Genomic DNA, 23,886 nt, shown 5'->3' with positions numbered 1-23,886 from the left:
CTCCGTTGTTCTAATGTACCGCCTCTGAATGTACCTTCCCGCCGTTACAGTGCGGGGAGCGTGGGAAGTAGCTGCATCTGGGACGAGAGCGTAGTAAAGAAAAGCTTGTGAAATGGAAGCATATGGTAGCGCTAACAAATATCAACAAAAAATTCTGCGTTATTAGTCAAAGTGTGTGGGAAACCGCCCAAGCCCGGGGTCTGTTTCGGCAACTTCGCATAAGGTGAGCGATGCTGATCGAACTACATGATACCGCTTTGTTCATTTGATTTTTTTACTCGTTTTGCGATGGCGAATTACCAGTACTCTCCCGACCCGATGCTCTTCAGTCTTTATAGAGTGCGCCACATTGTGCAACTTATACCGGACCACGCATTTGAGGCTTATCAAAGTAGATGTAGCTTAGATAGGAAGTCAATATAGTGCCAATTTCTTAAAGCATATGGGATTTATGTACCAGTATAACCGCTCAGTGTTTTTACCTTCATTTTGACCTGCTGATAACATTGTAAAATGAAGTAATTGGCACTGCACTTTTCACGTTTAGGTGTTGCAGCCTTCTGGCCATGCCATCATGACCATGGTTTCTAAAAATATTGCTTCTTCATAGCAGCAGGATTATTTCTTCGATATGCATTGGACCAACACCATGCACTGCCACCATTGTCATGCTGCAAACTGATCAATATGGGCCAACCTGCAGGCCGTCAACCTGCAGTTTGTCAGAGTTTCCAAAAAAAGAGTGGAAGTGGTATACATGATACAAGTATTCATGAACATGCAGAATTCCTATGATGCAAGTTATAAGACCATAACAATGAAATATGTCCTTTACTATGGTGGAAATGACCTGGCATTGTCCTAACTGAGCAAAGGTAAAAGCATAATAGAGGTTGTGGCTCTTATGTATTACATGGCTGTTTCTAGGTGTAGGTGTACTTTCCTACCTAACATTATACAAAATCATTGCACACCATTTGTTGTGTTTAAGGCGGCACATATCATAAATAATCTCAAAACAGGTAGAATCCAACCTGACCTAACCTAACCTAACCTAACCTAACCTAACCTAACCTAACCTAACCTAACCTAACCTAACCTAGCCCAACCCACTGAACCAAACCAAACCAAACCAAACCAAACTGAACCTAACCTTACCTAACCTAATCTAACCTAACCTAGCCTAACCTAACCTCCCCACCCCATATCCCCTGCAACCCAGTGGCCCATTGGCGTCCATGGTCCATGCCATGTATAGGTGCCATATAGTGAGCTTTTATTTGGCCGCCATGTTCTCATTTTGCTTTACATTCCCCACCCAATCTCCCTGCAACCCATCGTCCAGTTGTCATTGAGGATCAAATTTCATGGATTCTTGTTACCTTGGCGGGTACATTTTTATGGTTCTTGATGCTGCTTGATGCGCAGTAATGTTGTGACCATGCGCAGTAATCGCTGGTGTTGCGGCTGCTGTGTGTGTGTGCAGTGCTCGGGAGCTTGCCATCATAATTATTTTTAAAAATCGAAGGTAAGACCATGAATCTACCTGTTTTGTGATTATTTATGATATGTCCTGCCTTAAGCAAAACAAATGGTGTACAATGATTTTTTCTAATGTTAGGTAGGAAGGTACACCCTGACCCATTTCTGCACAGTATGCACAGTCTTGTCAAGTTTTACACTTTGATGCTCCTAATCAAAATTACTGCGATCATTGAGATTGTTTGTAGAGAGATTATGAAATATTTTCTGAGGCAAGTTGACATGATATCTTTGTTTTGTAAATATCATTAATGCATATTATGCAGTGACTGTTCTAGGAATGTATGAAATGAAGAACTAAACCTTCATACAACAGTTGTGTGTAAAATGACATTTGAAAAAGATAATTATTCACACATGATAGCTCTGCCATGCATTGTATACTCTGACTATCAGTGCACAAATTAATAGATGTTGTTGGTATCATGTCATGGCTATATAGCTGGTTATAAGTCAGTAGTTTATTTTCTTGTCATGCTTTATTGCTGTTTATCCATATAATGCAGCTTGTCACCCTAAGGTGGCCTTCAATAGCCTTTATTAGATCATTTACCTAGTTCAGAAAAGTAGGTGAGGTAAAAGCTTTGAAGACAGCAGATTGGTATGAAATTACAGCCAGCATTTTCTTTCCTAAGCAAGTTGAATTTTCTGAGATGTGTTTCATTCACATTATTCTGTCAGTGCACCCAAGTATCCAATTAACATGATATTAGACATGATTAGTTCCCAGACAGACATTGTGTTAATTTTGTGTACTTGATGCTGGATCAGATAATGCTGCTACAGAATCTGTTCCGAATAAAGCACTGCCTCTTTACATGTATACTGACTAGTCATGATTTCACACCAATCTTCAAAACTTTTTTAAGTAGGTTGACATCTGTGCCAGTGGACATGGCAGCATGTGGTTGGTGAGCAGCAGATGCATGCTATTGCTGACAGTTTGTATGTGCTGCCTGCCAGCAGCAGCCACCATGGCCTCAGACAAGGTGACACTGGAGGACGCACTCTCCAACGTGGAGGTCCTGGAGGAGCTGTCACTGCCTGACCAGCAGCCCTGTATCGAGGCACAGGCGTGCTCGGTCGCCTACCACGCCAACTTCGACACAAACTTCGAGGATCGCACTGCCTTCGTGTCGGGCGTGGCCAAGTACATCGAGGAGGCCACTGTACACGCCAATCTGGTGAGGCGCGCTGCGCGGCCGGCCCGGCGGCCCGCCGACTGTCCGCCGGCTGCTGCGTCACTGTCCAGCTGGCGTGTCACGGTCACGCGGTCGCCAGCCAGCGGGCCAGTGGCTGGACTGCCAGGTCACTTCTGTCGGGCGGGCCGAGCCGCGTGCGGAGTCCCCCCCCCTCCCCTCCCCCCCCTCCTGCCTTCCAGCTGTGGTGTGTTGGGACGGTCGCCGTGCTGTATGTGATGTGTGGCCGTCTGGAGTGGCCGTGATGGGGCTGAGTTACGGATGCTGCGGTCGCGGCGTGGTCGATTGGTGTCACGCTGTGGTCGGAGATTCGTCAGCACCCGGATCAACATGGTGCAAACCCGGATGGGCAGTGAGGCTTTGAACTGCGCCCGGCCCCCAGCTGAACGCAGCTGGCCCCCAGCTTCGTCACCCGGCTATACTGATACTGGCACTCAACACTCGCAACACAGCGCACACCACTATCATGTCAACACTCAATCCTCGTTCTGACGCCTGCGAATGCCGATCTTGCAGAACGTTTGTGGATGACGGCGGACCTGATGATAGTTGCAGCGACACGAATGGCGATGTTTGTGCTATCGCCGTGCGAGACTGCTGCCACTGGCCTTGCACGGGACCGTTTGTGTACATGTCGCCTCGCACCGGCAGAATGAGTTGCTGGAGGAGGGTCATCAGCATGCAGTGATGCTGTACACCTGGCGGTGCTGCTCGCGTGCCATACCGCAGCCCAAGTCCAACGAGCAGCCGAACCGTGTCAAGATCTACCAGAAGACGGTGGACGTGCTGGGGCCAGAGGTGGACAAGCTGCTCAACTTCATGTACTTCCAGGTGAGCGGTGGGCACGCCTTCTCTCTTAGAGTGCAGGGGTCATTGCGACGCATAATACGCCTTGCGGAAGGGTCCGAATTTTTTTTATTTTGCGTTAAACCGACGCTGTCCGATGTTCACGGCGCCGATATCGCATGGTGTACGTTGCTGGCACACGCTTCGTGCCATTGAGGTGTCGCGAGAAACGTTGCTGGTCTGTCAGGAGTGTCAGTGTTGCCATCACCGCGCAGCCCGCGTGTTGTCGGCGGCGTGAGTCGCCTTGTGAGTGAGCGGCGCGCGGTCGCCGCCGCCGGGCTGCCAGACGGCCGCCCCGCCCCTGACGGCGGACCGCCCGACCCGACAGCGCAAGGCCATCGAGCGCTTCTCGGCCGAGGTCAAGCGGCTCTGTCACCAGGAGAAGCGCAAGGACTTCGTGTCGGAGGCCTACCTGCTCACGCTCGGCAAGTTCATCAACATGTTCGCCGTGCTGGACGAGCTGAAGAATATGAAGTCCAGCGTGAAGAACGACTACTCCACGTACAGAAGGTGCGGCGAAGGGCCGCCCGTCACTGACCGTGGCGCCGCCAGAGCTGTGCTCTAGCGTCTCAGCAAGATGGGGAGTCTGCCCAGTAATGACTCCACATTGTTGAGCGTCTGCTCGTCGGGAAATTGATCCAGTATGAGAAGTGTTCCAAAATGGGAACCATAAGTGTGTGTTTGTGTGGAAAAGATCATGAATGTAAACATCTGGTTTATAGGGATGGTTATTCACAGAAATGGGGATCATTTCACAGCATTATGAAAGGAACAATAACCTTCAGTCTGATGGTTGTTATTTAGATAGGGCCAAAAACCGAACATGCCATACAGTACCGAGCCAACCTTTGACGGTGTTATTGCGGCTGACCTGTTCTATGCCCTGTTGTTATACACCATGAGACTTATGGTCATTATTCGTTTTATAGTCATGACCTCATGTCTCAGATTTGTGCTTAATCAAATTGTTTCATATGTGACATTTCTGACTTGTGTTTGTCAGATCTCAACTAAAATGTAAATGGTATAAATTCTGCATGCCTGCTTTCAGGTGTGTCATACTTCCAAAATGGGTTTAAATGCATATTATTTGTTTGCTCATCACCCAGTTTTGTCATGTGTAGCCATGCTGCAGCGTGTCTCACTGTACTGTGAGGTGTGGCATATGACCCGCGGTCGTATCCGCAGGGCGGCGCAGTTCCTCAAGGTGATGGCTGACTCGCAGACACTGCAGGAGTCGCAGAACCTCTCCATGTTCCTGGCCACCCAGAACAAGATCCGCGACACTGTCAAGGAGAACCTCGAGAAGATCATCAACTACGAGGAACTGCTGGCCGACGTGGTCAATATCTGCGTGCATATGTACGAAACAAAGGTGAGAGCACAGACTTGAGGCTTCGGCGAGACTGATTTGGGACAGAGCCCCGAATTTTGTGTAAAGATAAGCTGTTTTCCTTGCACCGTTTAGCTCTGAGATTCATGACCACCCTAGGAGTTATGTCACTATATCTAGACACTCAAGCGTGCATGCATGAGTCATCAGGCAGTGTTGTTTAAAGGGAGATGGACGGGGGGGGGGGGGGGGGGCGCCGCGTGTTCTGAGATTTGACGACCACCTGGTCTGGCAGATGTACCTGACACCACAGGAAAAGCACATGCTGGTGAAGGTGATGGGCTTCGGCCTGTTCCTGATGGACAGTGAACAGTGCAACATCAACAAGCTGGACCAGAAGAAGCGCATCTGCATCAGCAAGATCGACAAGATCTTCAAGGTACCTGCACGCTTAGCCACGTGACTGTTGTGTGTTTCGTTCAGAGATGGGAGCGCTGCCTGGATGGTAGCTCCTGGCCGTGGTATATCCTTCACTCGATGCCGGCCTGCCGCCCACGCCGCCGCCGCGCTCCGGCCGGTGGCCGCCCGGCCGCTCCTCACGTCATGTCATCTGGCGGATAGCGGGTGTGTGTGAGGCTGGCCGGCCCAGCCGCTGCGGCTGTCTGCGAGCCCTCCCTTCTTGGTCTCGATCCGCCACCTGCTGCCTCCGCCGTCACGTGCCGGTGAGCGGGCCGGTCAAGCCCTCCCCTCTTTGCCTCGATCCGCCACCTGCTGCCTCCGCCGTCACGTGGTGGTGAGCGGGCCGGTCGAGCCCTCCCCTCTTGGCCTCGGTCCTCCACCTCCTCTCTCCGCCGTCACGTGGTGGTGAGCGGGCCGGTCGAGCCCTCCCCTCTTGGCCTCGGTCCTCCACCTCCTCTCTCCGCCGTCACGTGGTGGTGAGCGGGCCGGTCGAGCCCTCCCCTCTTGGCCTCGATCCTTCGCCTCCTCTCTCCGCCGTCACGTGGTGGTGAGCGGGCCGGTCGAGCCCTCCCCTCTTGGCCTCGATCCTTCGCCTCCTCTCTCCGCCGTCACGTGGTGGTGAGCGGGCCGGTCGAGCCCTCCCCTCTTGGCCTCGATCCTTCGCCTCCTCTCTCCGCCGTCACGTGGTGGTGAGCGGGCCGGTCGAGCCCTCCCCTCTTGGCCCCGATCCTTCGCCTCCTCTCTCCGCCGTCACGTGCCGGTGAGTGGGCCGGTCGAGCCCTCCCCTCTTGGCCTCGATCCTCCACCTCCTCTCTCCGCCGTCACGTGGTGGTGAGCGGGCCGGTCGAGCCCTCCCCTCTTGGCCTCGATCCTCCACCTCCTCTCTCCGTCGTCACGTGCCGGTGAGCGGGCCGGTCGAGCCCTCCCCTCTTGGCCTCGATCCTTCACCTCCTCCCTCCGCCGTCACGTGCCGGTGAGCGGGCCGGTCGAGCCCTCCCCTCTTGGCCTCGATCCTTCACCTCCTCCCTCCGCCGTCACGTGCCGGTGAGCGGGCCGGTCGAGCCCTCCCCTCTTGGCCTCGATCCTTCACCTCCTCCCTCCGCCGTCACGTGCCAGTGAGCGGGTCGGTCGAGCTCTCCCCTCTTGGCCTCGATCCTTCACCTCCTCCCTCCGCCGTCACGTGCCGGTGAGCGGGTCGGTCGAGCCTTCCCCGGGGCGGGTGACGGGTGCGGGGTGGCCGGGCACCGCCGGTGCTGGAAGGGACGCCGGGCGTCCACCATACGTGGTGCCCCCCGCTGAGACGGCCGCCTCGTCCCGCAGGGTCTGGAGGTGGTGCCGCTCTTCGGCGACATGCAGATCGCGCCCTTCAACTACGTGCGGCGCAGCAAGAACTTCGACCCGTCCAAGTGGCCGCTGGCCAACACGAACCAGACGCACCCGCAGTCGGACCTGCTTAGCTCCCTGCCGCAGATCCGCGACGACCACCTCAAGTACATCTCCGAGCTGGCCAGATACAGCAACGAGGTGCGGCCCCAGGCGTGCCCGGTGGGGGAGCGGCCACGGGCACGGGACGGTTAGCGCGTGGGTGCGGATGGGGGCTGCTGTAAGTGGGATATTTCCCTGTTGACGTTATTGGCCGTATCCAGGCCACGCTGATGTTGCTGATCCATATCTTGAGGGGGAGGGGGGGGGGGGGGGGCGTTTTGAGTTTGTGAACTAGTAGCAGAAAATCTGCAGTTCCCAGCGTATGTTCAGCCCAGCCACTGAAATGGAAAAACATTTCATGTTAGTGCAGCATGATGCACTAGCAACCTGGACTCCTCCTGAGATCCCTTGCGCGTTGAAAGCGGGCGAGTATGCAGGAGTAAGCGGCCTAGCATACTTCTTATGAGGCAGCGGCGTCTGCTGGGCTGCGGCCGGTGGAAAGTGGCTGAGCTTTGCAGCTGGGGTTGTGTCCGACCGGCGGCTGCCTGACCTCGGCGCGCGCCGCCGCCGCCGCCGCCAGGTGACCACCACGTACAAGGACTCGCCGCGCACGGACGCCGAGAACCGGGCCATCTGCGAGCTGGCGCTGCGCGGCCTCCAGCTGCTCTCCGAGTGGACGTCGGTGGTGACGGAGCTCTACTCGTGGAAGCTGCTGCACCCGACCGACCACCACCAGAACAAGGAGTGTCCCACCGAGGCCGAGGAGTACGAGCGGGTCAGTGGCGGCTCACAGCGTCAGAGGCCACGGGTCGGGGCGGAGACGAGTGGCAGGGGATAGCATGACCCGGGATGTCACAGCCCGACTGCTATGGAGCTTATCACGCTCCGCTCCTCCATACCAGGCTCTGTGTGTTTGTTACACGGCGTGCTGCACGCCTTTTCTGAAGTTGGTCCGGCCGCCGCATCACCGGCCTGTCGCTGCTCACCGCTGACCAGTGCCCTGCCCCCACCCCCTCCGCGCCACCAGCGTGCCACTGCTCACCGCTGACTGCCCCCCCCCCCCGCAGGCCACGCGCTACAACTACACCGACGACGAGAAGTTCGCGCTGATCGAGGTCATCGCCATGATCAAGGGCCTCCAGGTGCTGATGGCCAAGATGGAGACGGCCTTCAGCGACGGTATCCGGCGTAACATCTACGCCGAGCTGCAGGACTTCATCCAGCTGACGCTGCGCGAGCCGCTGCGCAAGGTCATCAAGAACAAGAAGGACCTGGTCCGGAGGTGAGCCCGGGCGCTGAATGGTGGCGGCGGCGGCGGCGGCGCGTCCCGGGCTCGGTGCTGGTGTGTCTGTCTGGGAGGAGGGCGACTGTCAGTGCCACGGCAGGATCGGGGACGCACTATTGACCCGGTATATATATATATATATATATATATATATATATATATATATATAGATATAGATATAGATATAGATATAGATATAGATATAGATATAGATATATAGATATAGATATAGATAGATAGATAGATAGATAGATAGATATATATATATATATATATATCCTTATATATACATATATATACATATATATATATATAGTATATATTTTGCCATTGTATATATTTGTGTATATATATATACACGTATATATGTATATATCTGTATATATTTTTTGTATGCACATATATATCCGGTCAGGGAGCTCTGGTTCGCAGGCGCGTTTGCGACTGGTCGAGGTATGCGGTGAGTGCGCCGCCGTTCGATGTGCGCGCGTCAGAGCGCGCGCGCAGGCGTGACCGGCGTCTGCCCCGCCGCCAGCATCATCACGTCCATCCGGGAGACGTGTGCCGACTGGCAGCACGGCGTCCAGCCGCAGGACGACCCCATGCTGCGCGGGAAGAAGGACCCCGACAGCGGCTTCAGCATCAAGGTGCCGCGCCGGCGCGTCGGTGAGTGCCGCTGCTGCCGGCCCCGGCCGCTCCGGTCAGCGGGTCAGCCGCTCGGCGGCCGGCGGGGTGACCATCGGGGGAAGCCGCGCTCGGTCAGGGCGTGAGGTCAGAGCGTGAGGTCAGGTCAGGGCGTGAGGTCAGTCAGAAGCCGCGCTCGGTCAGGGCGTGAGGTCAGAGCGTGAGGTCAGGTCAGGGCGTGAGGTCAGTCAGAAGCCGCGCTCAGTCAGAAGCCGCGCTCGGTCAGGGCGTGAGGGACGGTCGGTTGGCCGATGTGTGCTCGGGTGACACTGGGACGGAAGCGACCCAGATACCTCAGAGCTGGCTCGGTGACGACAGCTGTCGATGTGTGTGGTGTTTGTGGCGTCAGACACCGCTGTTGTGCCGACGGTCCGACCGAGCGTTCCATCCCGCTTCTGCTGAGGCGGCGGGCTGATGGTCGTCCGCCTGTCTGTCTATGCGGTGTGCCCTGCTGAGGCGGCGGGCTGATGGTCGTCCGCCTGTCTGTCTATGCGGTGTGCCCTGCTGAGGCGGCGGGCTGATGGTCGTCCGCCTGTCTGTCTGCGGTGTGCCGGCTGACGCGTCCCTCCCCTCCCCCCCCCCCCCCCAGGCCCGTCCTCGACGCAGCTGTACATGGTGCGCACCATGCTGGAGTCGCTGATCGCCGACAAGTCTGGCGGCAAGCGCACGCTGCGCAAGGACATCGACGGCCCGTACCTGCTGCAGATCGACCAGTTCCACAAGACGTCCTTCTTCTGGCCGTACCTGCTGAACATCAGCGAGTTCCTGCAGCAGTGCTGCGACCTCTCGCAGCTGTGGTACCGCGAGTTCTACCTCGAGATGACCATGGGCAAGCGCATCCAGGTGAGAGGGCGCCACCGCAGCCGCTCCCGCCCTGTGTGCCCGCGCCTCCGGCGGCGGTGTGCTTCCTCCGGCCGCTCTTGTCTGTTTGGTGGGCCTCCGTGTGGGGACGCCAGGCGGGCGGGGAGCACTTCCAGGTCTCTCAGACGTTGGCCGTTCCTCATTGCCCCTGGTCTTCGTCTCCATGTGTCCATGTGTGTTTGTCTGGTCAGATGAGTGCCAGTGACAGCTGGGTTTGGGTCTTGTGTCTCGTGGTCTGTCTGTCACGATCGGACGCGGGATGGTCCCCGTGGCTTGGTTTGGTGGGCCGCCGAGCGCCGCTGTCCCTGTGTCCAGTCCATCGCAGGCTGATCCCGTTTACAACCGTCTCGTCGGATCTGTGCACGTGTACGCCGGTGCTGTGTGCCAATCCTTAAGTTGTGCTTCTCTCTTGGCGCTCCCGCAGTGCTTTGTGGTCGCCTGTTGCCGAACAATTGGTCTGGTCAGATGCAGTGACCCTGTATCTGCCCTTGGGCTTCTGTCGTTGCTCCCTGCGCGTCGCCACATTTCCGTGTCTGTGTCCCGTGTCTCTGTCACTCCGTTTTTGTTCATGGCTTTGGGTCTCGAGATACGATCCCTGTTTCCTGTCGAGTGGTGGCCTTGCTTGGGGTGGAGGGCGCGGCGACGTCATTGGTATCTTCCTACCGTAATTTTATGTGGGTGTTCCTGGCTCGAACTATCTTAATTGTAGTGCGCTTCAGTGCAGCCGTGCGCCTTGATGTGTATCTGTCCCGTTGCTCTGATTCGGCGCCTCCTCTGGGGCCGTTGCTTGTCCGTGTCTGAGCACCGGCTCGTGTTCTGCCGTCCTTGTTGTCTGTCCGTGTCTGAGTGCCGGCTCGCGTTCTGCCGTCTCTGTCGTTTGTCTGTGTCTGAGCACCGGCTCGTGTTCTGCCTTCGCTGTCGTCTGTACGTGTCTGAGCACCGTCTTGTGTTATGCCGTCCCTGTTGTCTGTCCGTGTCTGAGCACCGGCCTGTGTTCTGCCGCCCCTGTCGTTTGTCCGTGTCTGAGCACCGGCTCGTGTTCTGCCACCCCTGTTGTCTGTCCGTGTCTGAGCACCGGCTTGTGTTCTGCCGTCCCTGTTGTCTGTTCGTATCTGGGCACCGGCTCGTGTTCTGCCGTCCCTGTTGTCTGTCCGTGTCTGAGCTCCAGCTTGTGTTCTGCCGCCCCTGTCATCTGTGCGTGTCTGAGCACCGGCTTGTGTTCCGCCGTCCCTGTTGTCTGTCCGTGTCCGAGCACCGGCTCGTGTTCTGTCGTCCCTATTGTCTGTCCGTGTCTGAGTACCGGCTCGTGTTCTGCCGTCCCTGTTCGTCCGTGTCTGAGCACCCGCTCGTGTTCTGCCGTCCCTGTTCGTTCGTGTCTGAGCACCCGCTCGCGTTCTGCCGTCCCTGTTGTTTGTCCGTGTCTGAGTACCGGCTCGCGTTCTGCCGTCCCTGTTGTCTGTGCGTGTCGGGAGTCCGTCCGAGTGTGGCCCGTCTGCACCCGTCCGAGGCGGGTCCATGCTCTCGCTGCACCATAGGCCGCTGCCTGGCTGCCGTGTGTCAGTAGCGGACGTCTGGATGCTCCGAAATAGTGGTCGGTCCTGGGCGGCCAGCCGAGGCCAGACTGCAACCGGCACTCGACGCTTTGCCGTCGGTGCCGCACAAGCGTAGTAGCGCGCTGATGTTGGTGTTCCGTGCTGGATGCCCGACCGCGCCGTGCCGGGGCCCGTCCGGACTGGAGGCACACCCGGGTCCACCCCTCCCGTCCCAGTGTAAAGCTGCCTCGCCGCCGCACGATGTCTATAAGGCAGAGGGTGAATGCTTTCGTTGCTAAAGTTAACGAACGTTTCCGTTAGCGGATTGAAAGCGTGTTGGTCGGCAACACTCAAGTTGAATGCCTAAACATGCCGGGAGTCACGTCCCCTTTCACCCCGAATTTGTGCTCCAGAGGTGCGATGTTAACGCTGCTGTCACTGTAGTCTGGAGCTGCTCCGGGCCACTCTGTTGAACCCGGTGTGCCCTCTCGACTCTGTTCCTGATTATGAGTGAGTCGGCATCACCGGCGAGCGCTCCGCGCCATCCTCTGACCGGGCGCGGGCAGCCGTCGCGGCCCGCGCCCGGCGCCGGGCTGTGACGTCCGCGCCCCGTCGCCTCTCAGCGTGCCCATTCTAAGCCGCGTGTCTCCCCTCCTCGCTCGCGCGCGGCCCGTGCAGCATTGCACGGCGCCGCACGAGCACAACGATGAGTGTACCAACCTGGTGGTGATGGAGAAGCGCATTCAGGTCAGGCGGCTCGGTCCGGCCGGCGCGGCTAGCTAGTGACGCATGCGCAGCAGCGGCGGCGGCGGCGGCGGCGGCCGGGCGCGCCTGGTGGACCGGGCCGGGCACAGCGGCGGCCGCGGCCCGCGCTCGCCGCCGCATGAGCTCGCGTGTTGTGTGCAGTGGGTAGCGGTGGCGGGCCTGCGGGATTCGCTTGCGCCTCGGCTGGTGTGTTCCCTCTGGCCGGCGTCTGGCTTGATCTCACCCGGCTAACGGGGTGCCTGCGCGTGTTGGTGTCGTGGTTGGTGTGGTAGCCGGCAGTTGCGGCGCTGCATGCCGTCGGTGTGTGTGACCCCGCCGAGCCCGGTGTAGGATCCCGCCACTGTCCGTGGTACATCCCTAACCCTGCACCCAGCCGCCGGCGCTGCGTGCGGTCGTCCGGACGTGGGCGAGGGAGGGGAGGGGAACACGCCACCGGCACTAGCCGTGCAGGACGCGAGGCGCTTCTCGGTTCTCCAGGCACCAACACCCTTCTCAGGAAACAGAAGGCATGTGTCGCTCAGTGGGAGTGATGGTGACCCTAGTCTGGCTGGCTAGAGGCTTCTCGTTAACGCGTTTGAGCGTCTCGTTTGGTGCTGATCTTTATCTGTGTTCTCTGTGGCGCGGTGAAAAGGCACCGAAACGCCTTTCATGCGAGATGATTTTATTGGCAAATTCCTTCGCGGTGAAACCTCTGGAGACAAGGCCTGTATTTCGACGAGAAAGGTGATTAGATTGCCGCAACCAAGCCAGTGTTGCTCGCGGTACTAACCCGGGTCATTTTCGTTGGAGCTGGCCAGCACCTGGCTGTGCTCTGAGCTCCGGATCTGCACGTACCGTTGTCTGCTTTGTACTAAAACTGCCCTTGTTGCTCACACTGTCACTGCTTCATACTAATATGCACCTGATCATCCGGAACCAGAGGCAGTCCGTGTGCACTTGTCACTGTCATATTTCGAAAATATTGTCTTAATTGTCTCCCCTGCACTTCAACTACACGTACTCACTCCCCGCATTTTAATGACACGTGCTTACTCCCCCGCACTTATATTACACGTACTCACTAAATGTCCCGTGTTGGCATCGAATTAAACCTGTTTGTGTGTGCGTGCGTGTCGCCTTGTGTTACCGTTCCGTCGCCGACCCAACGTCTGGGGCCGGGCATGCCTTGCGGCCGGCCTCTGGCTGACTGGCTCCCGCTGTGTCGGCAGTTCCCCATCGAGATGTCGATGCCGTGGATCCTGACCGACCACATCCTGCGCAACAAGGAGCCCTCCATGATGGAGTGAGTAGGCGGCCCCGGTGGTGGCCGACGCCGGCCGGTCTCGATGCTGGATGCTTGGTGACCGCTGGGGCGTAGAACCAAGGCCTCGGTCCGAGCGAGAACCAAAGCCGGCCAGTGTGAGCTGAGCTGCAGCCGAGCTTCTGAGGACAGCCGAACGTCACTCTTTCGCAAGCGGAGGATGTCGTGTGTCAGGGTTAACTTCTGTAGGCGTGCGACTGTTGCCACGTTCGCTCGGGGGCGCGGCGCTCCTGCTGCGCTCACAGGTCAGATCTGTGCAGTTTCGATAGGTATTGTTGGCTATGTCTGTGACGTAAGACGGCACATAGCGATGCCAGAGCGCCACCAGCTGCTGATCTGGTGCGGGCCTCGCTCGCTCTCAGTCTGCCGCCGTCGTCTGCCCTGCCGGCGTCTTGTCTCTCTTCCCCTCCCCCTCTCTCTTTCTCTGGTGCCGCCGCCGCTCAGGTGGGCGCTGTCTCGACGGCCGCCAGCTGCTTCGTCCGCCCTCCCCGTCTGGCTGTGGTCGCTGTGTGGTGCCGGGGTCTGCGCGGTGCGTGACGGATGGGGGCGCGTGCTGCGGCAGGTGCGTGCTCTACCCGCTGGACTTGTACAACGACGCTGGCTACTACGCGCTCACCAAGTTCCGCAAGCAGTTCCTCTACGACGAGGTCGAAGCCGAGGTCAACCTCTGCTTCGACCAGTTCGTCTACAAGCTGAGCGAGCAGATCTTCGCGTACTACAAGAACCTGGCTGGCAGGTAGGAGCGTCCGTGTTTGGCGGCTCGACAGTCTTAGTTGATCGCCGGTCACGCTGCTGGCGGCGCTCACGGCTGGCGCCTCCCGATGCGCATGAATGTGCAGCAATGCTCTAGTAATGAGAGGTGCGCCACTGCGAGTGTGAGAGCCTTCTGGTTCAGTTGACTGATGGGCGTTGACCAGCAGCCGAGCCTGATCCGCGGCCGTGTAGTCCAGTTGGCTGATGGGCGTTGACCAGCAGCCGGGCCTGATCCGCCGCCGTGTAGTTCCGTTGGCTGATGGGCGTTGCCCAGCAGCTGGGCCTGATCCGCCGCCGCCTGTGTTCCGCCAGCATCATGCTGGACAAGCGCTTCCGGATCGACTGCGCCATGCTGGGCACGCGGCTGCCGTACCCGCCGGCCAACCGGTACGAGACGCTGATGAAGCAGCGGCACGTGCTGCTGCTGGGCCGCTCGATCGACCTCAACAAGCTCATCTCGCAGCGCATCAACGCCAACATGCAGAAGTCGCTCGACCTGGCGCTGACGCGCTTCGAGGCGAGCGACCTGACCGGCATCGTGGTGAGTGGGAGGGGAGGGAGCGGGAGACGCTCCGCCCGGCTGGCCGAAGCGGGTCTTGCGTTGGGATGTTTCCGACGATGGATGTGAAAACAGACCTCGCGCCCCGGCCGGCCGGCCGCCGGCCATTAGCCCGAGCTGTCCTCTGACGCGCCCGTGCTGGCGGCGCCTGCAGGAGCTGGACGGCCTGCTGCGGGTCAATCACCTGGCGCACAAGCTGCTGAGCGCCAGCCTGGCCCTCGACGACTACGACGCCATGCTGCGCGAGGCCAACCACAACGTGCTGGCGCCCTACGGCCGCATCACACTGCACGTGTTCTGGGAGCTCAACTACGACTTCCTGCCCAACTACTGCTACAACGCCGCCACCAACCGGTGGGTAATGCCCCGAGCGGGTCGGCCTCCGGCGGCGCAAGGGGGGGGGGGGGGGGGGGCAGGGAGATGGTCCGGAAGGTGGCAGCAAACTATTGCCCTCGCCGGAATAGCGGATGGGAATGATCAGGGGGCATTAGTGTGACAGCACCAGTTTGTTGCGCGCGAAGCTATGTGGGTGTGCCTGTAATAGTGCCCGCTGTCTGAAAACCTCTGTCGTAGTTCGTCTTTGGATATCGAGTTTACGTGCGACTCACCACGGTCGCGTGATCGGCGCAGCCACGCCTCCAGTCGAGTGTGACCCTGACCATTCCCGGGGTCGTGTCAGGTTTGTGCGCGCCACGGGCCTGGTGTTCTCGGCCGGGGTGAACCGAGAGAAGCCGCCGCAGGCGCCACACTTCATGCTCTGGGGCAGCCGGGCGCTCAACACCTCCTACAGCAGCATCTACGGCCAGTACTCGGGCTTCGTGGGCGCACCGCACTTCAGGGCGGTCTGCCGGCTGCTCGGCTACCAGGTGAGGCGGCGGCCCGCGGGGCGTCACCGGCGCACGCGGCCGCGCAGCGTCGGCCGGAGCCCTCCGGCCCCGGCCGCGGCCTGCGCCGGCGAGCTGGCCATGCCTGCCGCACGGCCGGGACCGACTGTGCTGCGGTATGGCGGTCAGCAGCGTGGCGCCACGGCTTGTCGGGTGCCGTGTGGCGGCATGGCCTCAGCAAAAGGTCCAGTGGAGATCGAATTGTCTTCGTCAAAGCCTCGAATGAGACCGACTTCAGCAAAGATCAATCTGTTCATGATTGGAAGACTCAAATCGTCTATAACGGGTGCCATTTGCCACTCAAAGCTGTTTGCCACACAAGGCCGGCGCGTGCATTGTATCTGTGTTGTGTTATGTTGCGTGATGGCGTGGCTGAGCAAGCACGCGTGAGGGCGGGTGGGCCGGTGTCTGACCGCCGCCGCCGCCGCCGCCGCCGCCGCCAGGGCATCGCCGTGGTGATGGAGGAGCTGCTCAAGATCATCAAGTCGCTCATCCAGGGCAACATCCTGCAGTTCACGCGCACGCTGATGCACGTGATGCCGCAGCGCTGTCACCTGCCCATGCACGACTACGGCTCGGCCGGTGGGTGTCTGGCCGGCGCCGCTTGGGCGCGCCGGGCCGGGGCGTCTGGCGCGTGGGGCGCTGGCACGGCGTCGACTGGGCGCTTGCTTGTCGGACCGACACCGAGTGCTCGGTGTTGGAGGGAAGGTTCGCGTACTGACGAGATGAATGCTCGAGAAACATGTGCGTTATCCTTGCAAATGTGGAGGTGACAATGCGACGCGTTGGAAATGTTTGTTTTCAAAATAGGTTTAAAGTGCAACATTGAGTGTGCTTGCACGGGAAGTTGGTCTGCCGGTGGGAGCCATGGCGTGTGCGGCGGACTGACGGCGCGTCCGGCCTTGGCCAGGCGTGCTGGAGTACTACAATGCCACGCTGAACGACATCATCCAGTACCCGGACGCCCGCACCGAGCTCTTCCACAACTTCCGCGAGTTCGGCAACGCGCTGCTCTTCTGCCTGCTGATGGAGCAGGCGCTCAGCCAGGAGGAGGTCAGCGACCGGGCCGGGGCAGGGGGTTAGGCGCGCGGCTGAGCGCTACGTCAAAATGCCCCTCGGAACAGTGTTTTCATGTGCTGGAAGTAGGGCCCATGTAAGTAAGCTGCTTTAGGCCGTCAGACCGGCTGTTCTGCGAGGGGGTCGGTTCAGCTGTCGGGGGGGGGGGGGGGGCTTGAAGGGATGAGTTGGCCGTTGGCCGGGTGACGTGCTTCAGTGAAGGAGCCGGCCGTCCAGAGGTCCAGGACGCCGACTGGCGTGAGGTTGACACTGGTCTGTGAGCCCGGGATGCGGGCCGGGCGCAGGGTGGGGTCGTCAGACCAGCGACTAGAGCCGTGCCGGGGCCACGCCGTCAGCTCCAGGATCTGCTGCGCTCGTGTCGGGGCCCGGTGGCCGCGGTCCGATCGGGACTGATCCGGACGGGCCGGCGGCAGCCTCTGCCGGGTCCGGGCCGTGGCACACGCGCCGCCCTGGAGCCGCCGCTGACGGACGCCGCCGCCGCCGGCAGGTGTGCGATCTGCTGCACGCGGCGCCGTTCCAGTTCATCCTGCCGCGCGTCTTCTGCCGTGAGAACGAGAAGCAAGAGCTGAAGCAGAAGCGGCTGCAGGAGAAGTACGCCGCCCTGCAGGTGGTGCACAACATCGGCCAGATGGGCACGCCCAGCGTAAGTACCGCTGGCCGGCCGTCGCTCGCGCCGAGGGCTCCGGCCCGTCGGCGGCTGGTCCAGCGACGTTCCCAGGGCTGACTGTTCGGCTGCGCTTCACGCTGTGCGGCTCTGCTTCAGCCGTGCGGCTGCTCTGGCAGCCGGTACGGGCTGTCGCCGCCGCTGCTGTCGGGCCATGACGCCCGGTCAGTGTTCGCCAGGCTGTCGGCCTCGGCTGACCTGCTGCCCTGGGCCGACAGCAAGCCAATATCGCCGAGGAGGGCGACCTGCTGACGCGCGAGCGGCTCTGCTGCGGCCTCTCCGTGTTCGAAGTGATCCTGAGCCGGGTGCGCGGCTTCCTGGACGACCCCATCTGGGTGGGCCCGCCGCCCAAGAACGGCGTCATGAACATCGAGGAGTGCACCGAGTTCCACCGGTTGTGGTCGGCGCTGCAGTTCGTCTACAGCATCCCGGTCGGAGAGAACGAGTTCACCGTCGAGTGAGTACTCGCCGGCCGTGTCTGGGCCGGGCCGGACGCGGGACGGATCGGATCGGATCGGATCGGATCGGATCGGATCGGATCGGATCGGATCAGGTCAGGTCAGATCATATCAGGTCAGATCGGTTTGGGCTGGATTTGATAGAATTGGATTGAATCGGATCGGATCGGATCGGATCGGATCGGACCGGATCGGGTCGGGTCGGATCGGATCAGGTCAGATCAGATCATATCAGATCAGATCGGCTTGGGCTGGATTGGATAGGATTGAATCGGACTGAATCGGTTCGGGGTGGGTATGTGTGCATGAAGCGTTGGAAACCGTATTCAGCTGTTCAGGTCACAGATGTCACTACAGTCAAATTGCTATCCACCTTTGGGTGCGCGTTGCGGGTAGTGTAGTGGTTAACGCGTCTGCGTTAACCATTGCGCGTCTGGGAAACCAGAGGAACGGGGTTCGATTCCCCGCGGCGCCCGCCATTCCTGCCAGGGCGAGAGGCAGGCGGCGCCATGGAGCCTCAGCAGCTGAGTGCGTCGTGAAGCCCCATTGACACGACACCTTTGGGCGCTGTCAAGCTAGTAGATGAAGCTGTCATTAAGATTCATTTTCGCCTGAGTAACCTCCTCGGCAGGGCCAAACCCAGCCCATAGGGAGCCTTGAAGACCATTCAGTGCAGCTTACAGCCCCGCCCTTCTTAATATTTAAAATCCTCACCCACTCGTGGCTGACGCACGCGTCCTGCCCCGGACAAGCGGGGTGCCGCGAGGATTCAGGATGAAGCGAGAAAGAGGATAAGCTCATCTGATGTGCACGATTTTACGTTGCTTGGATTAGAGCCCTTTCGATCACAAATGATCCTTTCAGGGCTGTGGGATGAAGAAGAATGCTAACGGTGGGCAGGACTACATACGCCTGGGGGGCGAACCGTCGGGCTTTAGCCCCCGCAGAGACTCCTCGGGGAGCGCGCTGGGTGTCCGGTCGGGGTCCCCTTCCCAGGAGGCCTCTCGGCCCACTCGTGTCTGACGCATGCAGCCTGCCTCGGATGAGTGGGGCGTCGCGAGGATTCATGATATAACTAGAAAATAGGATAAGAGGATCGGATGGTGAGCAGAATTTTAATTACATTTTGTGCAACATGATCAAGTTGTGTATTGCATTTTTACGAAATAAGACCTAGTTATTACGAGATAAGACATGCAATCGAACAACTAGTAAATAGCGCTAAAACCGAGCATGTGAAGTGCAAGTACGCACCTGAAATTGACGGATAAATTGGGTAGAACACAAAGAGAAGGGGCCAAAACACGGCCACCTAACGCTGTTTGGTTCAGCACACACCCAGTACCGCCGCGGCCACCTCCCGCTGGATTGAAGAGATACAAGTGAGTGCTGCGACACAAACGTTCCATGACGCAATCCAACTGTGACGCATTAAGGTGCATATTTACTAGATATAGATGTTTTGTCGTCCAGAACATAGCCTTTGCATTTATGAGAATGCCAGCTGTTGTGATTAAGCGTATTTCATCATATGTGTTGCTTGCCTTAATATTTTCAAAGTTGGAACATTTCCTTTGACCGAATTTAACATCGAATTTGGCACAACGCCTTTAAACAACATTTGGAAAGAAATGCCTAAAAAAAACTACTTCCCACTGCCCACTGCCACAATCATGACCCCGGCCGCGGCCTAAGTTTAAGGGCTGGACATGTCGGATGTGTGTGCAGACTAAGGGCTGGACATGTAGGATACCTGTGTGCAGACTTAGGGCTGGACATGTCGGATGTGTGTGCAAACCAAGGGTTGGACATGCAGGATATGTTTGTGCAGACTAAGGGCTGGACATGTAGGATGTTTGTGTGTGTGCAGACTTAGGGCTGGACGTGTAGGATGTGTGTGTGCAGACTAAGGGCTGGACATGTAGGATATGTGCGTGCGGTGCCCGCCGACCGGTGTGTGGGTGTCAGCCGGTGGCTGGGACGCGTGCGACGGATCTGACGGGGCGCCGCTGGCCTGTCCCCCCTGCAGGCAGATGTTCGGCGAGGGCATGCACTGGGCCGGCTGCACCATGATCGTGCTGCTCGGCCAGCAGCGGCGCTTCGAGGCGCTCGACTTCTGCTACCACCTGCTGCGCGTGCAGCGCGTCGACGGCAAGGACGGCGTCATCACTGGCATCCCGCTCAAGAAGATGGTGGACCGCATCCGGCGCTTCCAGGTGCTCAACTCGCAGATCTTCGCCGTGCTCAACAAGTACCTGAAAAGCTCGTACAGCGACCAGGACAACCTGCCGGTGGAGCACGTCAAGTGCTTCCAGCCACCGATCCACCTGGCCAACCAGGGCCACTACCAGCGGCCCGACCAGCTGCGGCCAGTACGCAAGTCGTGAGCGGGCGGCACCGGCCGGCGCGCGGCGAGCGGGCGCACCCGTGGCAGAGTCGGGGGTGGAGAGGCCGCCCCCCAGCCCCCCCCCCCCGCGCCCGGGAGACGGCAGAGGCGGGTGTTGGAGAGACTGCCCCCGAGTCCCCCCCGCGCCCGGGAGACGGCAGAAACGGCAGCCGGGCGGCGGTGGCGCTCCACACCGGCCGGCCATGGCGTGACTGGCGCCGGCGGCCGTGGTCCTGGCGTGATCGCAGAGGCCCGGAGGAGGCTGCCGGCTGTGTTGGTAGTGACCGGACCTGGCCACCGGGCCACTCGGTGCTTGTTGTCAGATGGTTTGTCTGTTGGTGCGAACTGGCGCCCGTACTGGCGCGAGTGCAGATCGCTCGGTAGTTCGTGTGGCGGGCGAGTGAGAGCCGAGCGCCGCCCTCGCTCAGGGTGTTCCGTGTGCGAGTCTGCATCACCCGGTCGTGTGACGAGTCTGTCGGTTGGAGTGTCACATGATTGTGTGTGGGCTGGAGCGTAACATTTGTCTGTGCCGGCTGGAGCCGTCCTGGAACCGCAGGCCGGGCTTCACACCCATGAGACGAGTGTCGGCGGTCCTTGACTCCGGCCCGCCTGCTGGGCAGAGCCTCCCCGCTCCGCCCCGCCCCGCCGCCTGCGCCATTAGCCGACGCCAGATAGAGCCGCGCCTCTTCCCGGAAGTGGTCTGTACGCCGCGCCAGCAGGCGCAGGACGACTGGCGGCGGCCGTCCCGAGCCGCAGTGATATGTGCTTCCTGCGAGATTCGCGCTGGGAAACCCTCGTTGCTATTTGCGTCATCCCGCTGCATTTTCGCAGATTTTTGTTTCCCGCATGTCATCTGCCGTTATGTATCATGGACACTTCTCGTGTTATTCGTCTTGCTTGATTACGGAACATTATTTTATACTATGAAATGGAAGACTGGTTAAGTGTAAATATAAGCGTCCGTCATATCTCCCACATCCGTTAAACGGCATGATATGGCGCCTATCGCATTTGAATGGATGCAGCCTCGCGCCTGATGGTTTGCACTAAAATGGCCGAGTCGTTAGGCTTGCCAGTCATCTTTTCCTTGCTTCTTAAATCGACGGTCGATGACTGGCTCGGCTGCAGCTTGCTTCTCGGCAGAGCGGGCCGCATGGCCAAATCCAAATCAAAGCGTGCTGCGGCGAGGATTTGACGGCTGCTGTGATTTAAGTTCGCGTTAGGCTTAGCTGCAGTTCCAGCTACGGGCCGTTGGTCTTGTCGGGCGCCGTGTTTGGCCACGCAGCGAGCGTTTGGGCTGCCATGCCGGCCAGACGCCGACAGGTCCACCAGTGCAGGCAAAGGCCAACGGCCCGAGCTGGTCCAGCTGACATAAGGCGGCGCCGCCTTACTGGCGAAAATCCCTCGCCCCTATCTGGGCAAACGAAACAGCAACTCCCCGTTGAAAAGGAGGTACTCAGCTGGGGTGGCGGGGTAACGGCAGCAGGCTGTGTTCAGTAGTGACTGACCCCTCCCCCTCATCCGTGTTCACCGCCTGGCTGCACATCGCCAATCCTAAAGCTCTGAAGATGTCAATGGCAGCTGAAAGAGCTATTCCCCAACCATCTCTCTCGCGGACTTCGCGGACCGAGCTAAACTAGAAGCAGCAGTGATGACGCAGTGTATCGTCCTCCGCGATAACTTGAGGTTTTCAAACCGGGCACTGTAGTCTCACGGTGCACCACATTTCTATACGACTGCGAACAAATGTGACATGTCAACAATGGTAATGGAAAACAGGCACGAAATGTTAGCGTGGGGCGTTGCGGCCCCATTTACAAACAGACGTGATATGAAAACATGGCAGCTGCATACGGATGGAAGACGTCTCACAGCATGTAGGAATGCCGATATCCCTGGTTTAGTCCCGCCGCTCATGGCCTTCGTCGAAGGGTTTAAAAAACCCCTATCGAGTATCGAGCAGAGCTGCACATCAAACCGTGTCATCCGCACGAGGACAAACATGCCCTTACTGTGCCCGTCGCCATGTTAACTGTGCCCGTCGCTACTCGAATCGTGGCCTAGTGCAGGCACCGTCCGAACGCTCCCGAGTCGACAGACGATCAAACTTCCGCGAGAGATAGACCATTCGCACGAACTTTCGGTCGTGTTCCTCTTCCGGGACAGCCGCGTATCAGCAGCGGCGCGTTCAGCGGCGGTGGCGCAGTTCGAGACGTTGCGCGGCGGCAGGATGCGGCGCAGTGGCGTCGTTCCGGCCGACACCGACGCGGTTGGCCCGTCTCGTGACGCCCAGGCTTCCGCCCCGGCCCGGGGCGCCGGTCGGGTGCCGACATCCGCGGAGCTGCTGCCGGAAGGAAGCGCCGCCACAGTGGCGCCGCGCCGTCGGCCGCCTCAGAAGCGGACCTGTTTGATGGACGTCAGCAGCCGCAGCGTGCTCTGAGTCAGGCCCCTGGGGGTCACACAGAGGACGCTCGGTCACACTCTGGAGGGCAGGCTGAGCCACGGCGCAAACCGGCCGCGACATCACGCCGGGATCGCGTCCGTGTGAGAGCGGCCAGCGCTGGCTGCTGTCCTGACCTGTCCCCCCAGACGTCCCGGCGCACACCGCGGCGAGTATCGATCCGCCTATGGACACCCTGCCCCCGTTCCTGCACGGTCCCAACCGCTGTGCTGGCTGCCTGCCCGACCTGTCCCCCCAGACGTCCCGGCGCACACCGCGGCGAGTATCGATCCGCCTATGGAACCCTGCCCCCGTTCCTGCACGGTCCCACCGCTGTGCTGGCTGCTGCCCTGACCTGTCCCCCCAGACGTCCCGGCGCACACCGCGGCGAGTATCGATCCGCCTATGGACACCCTGCCCCCGTTCCTGCACGGTCCCACCGCTGTGCTGGCTGCTGTCCTGACCTGTCCCCCCAGACGTGCCCGGCGCTCACCGCGGCGAGTATCGATCCGCCTATGGACACCCTGCCCCCGTTTCTGCACGGTCCCACCGCTGTGCTGCAAGCGCGGCACGCTGGCCATTCCGACAGCATGAGCCATTATGGTTCACTTGTCTGCCGCATTGCAAAGCCGTAGTCGCAAAAAGAGAGAACGCGAAAGCGGGAGAGAGAGGGAGAGAAAGAGACAGGAGAGAAAGGGAGAGGGGGAGAGTCAATATCCACATACAATTTGACTTGTATGGATGTAACATGTATGCATATTATACAATACGCATGCCAAGTGTGAGAAACCTGAAAAAAAACAATGCACGACTTTGCGCACAATGGCGAAGTGTGACCAGGTCTCGGGAAGACAAACTGCGCAGCAGACCAGACGGAATGTCCGGCCCACGGAGCCGGCGAACGTACGGACCAGCGATGCCAGATAGGCGTGCGACAGCACTAGCCATCGGCGCTGAGTCAGTCCGGGCGGGACAGGACACGGGCTGGCGATGTCGGAGCCCCGCTGGCGCCACTGGATATTTGTCTGCTTTGAATGCGCTGAACGCCGTTATCCTGGCGGTCAGCCGAGCCCTGCCAAGCCCCTCCCCCTCCCCCGCCGGCCGAACGAGTCCCTATGCATGTGGGGTGGTGCTGGTACTGGTGCCGGTTTCGCTGTCGCAATATGTTGCCTCCCCGGTGCGTATGTCCGCAGTTACGACACGGCCGGACATCTGTACACGCGTGGGTTTGAGGCAGGCGTCAGCGGACGGGCAGACGTACCGCATGACGTGCGGAGGCGTGCCGCGCTGGAACAGCACGTGGATGGCGTACGGCCCGGAGCGGAGCGCGTAGCAGTGGTGCTCGCCAGTGATGAGGTACGCCTCGCGAGTCTCCAGCGCCGGCTCGCCGCCGCCGCCGCCACCGCCGCCGCCGCCGCTGTCTGTCCGCACGTC

At 59.4% G+C, this 23,886-nt stretch overlaps 1 protein-coding gene and 1 long non-coding RNA gene across 5 annotated transcripts; one reads left to right on the top strand and one right to left on the bottom strand.

Annotated features, from left to right (window-relative positions):
• Positions 1-146: 146 nt before the first annotated feature.
• On the top strand, positions 147-20,982 carry Cyfip (Cytoplasmic FMR1-interacting protein Sra-1). Of its 4 annotated transcripts, XM_037230838.1 has the most exons (23): positions 182-223; positions 704-875; positions 2,506-2,726; positions 3,393-3,572; positions 3,916-4,097; positions 4,776-4,962; positions 5,216-5,359; positions 6,700-6,903; positions 7,385-7,579; positions 7,872-8,086; positions 8,625-8,755; positions 9,363-9,616; positions 11,845-11,913; positions 13,140-13,213; positions 13,794-13,967; positions 14,297-14,525; positions 14,698-14,897; positions 15,223-15,409; positions 15,871-16,009; positions 16,338-16,480; positions 16,992-17,147; positions 17,387-17,625; positions 19,656-20,982. In XM_037230838.1, the coding sequence occupies exons 3-23, from the start codon at positions 2,517-2,519 to the stop codon at positions 20,011-20,013; spliced, it is 3,870 nt and encodes a 1,289-aa protein (XP_037086733.1). In that variant the 5' UTR covers positions 182-223; positions 704-875; positions 2,506-2,516; the 3' UTR covers positions 20,014-20,982. The 4 variants fall into 4 exon arrangements, with proteins under 4 accessions (XP_037086732.1, XP_037086731.1, XP_037086734.1 ...); XM_037230837.1 differs by lacking the exon at positions 704-875 and having other exon boundaries at positions 147-223; XM_037230836.1 differs by lacking the exon at positions 704-875 and having other exon boundaries at positions 166-223; positions 2,509-2,726.
• A 674-nt stretch (positions 20,983-21,656) lies between these two features.
• LOC119108519 (uncharacterized) lies at positions 21,657-23,864 on the bottom strand. The gene is made up of 2 exons (XR_005095305.1): positions 23,714-23,864; positions 21,657-22,461 (listed from the first exon to the last, which is right to left on the bottom strand). It is a non-coding gene; the product is annotated as an uncharacterized LOC119108519 (long non-coding RNA).
• Between the last annotated feature and the right edge of the window lie 22 nt (positions 23,865-23,886).

Source organism: Pollicipes pollicipes, unplaced genomic scaffold (assembly GCF_011947565.3).
Source record: "Pollicipes pollicipes isolate AB1234 unplaced genomic scaffold, Ppol_2.1 Scaffold_6686;HRSCAF=7923_pilon_pilon_pilon, whole genome shotgun sequence".
NCBI classification, from domain to species: Eukaryota; Metazoa; Arthropoda; class Thecostraca; order Pollicipedomorpha; family Pollicipedidae; genus Pollicipes; species Pollicipes pollicipes.
This window is presented reverse-complemented; position numbering and strand designations above follow the sequence as displayed.

Coding starts and splice junctions, on each gene's coding strand:
- Cyfip (XM_037230837.1), top strand. CDS start 2,517: ATGGCCTCAGACAAGGTGACACTGGAGGACGCACTCTCCAACGTGGAG. Junction 6,904..7,384: donor TGGCCAGATACAGCAACGAG/GTGCGGCCCCAG, acceptor CGCCGCCGCCAG/GTGACCACCACGTACAAGGA. Junction 17,148..17,386: donor GCCAGATGGGCACGCCCAGC/GTAAGTACCGCT, acceptor CTGGGCCGACAG/CAAGCCAATATCGCCGAGGA.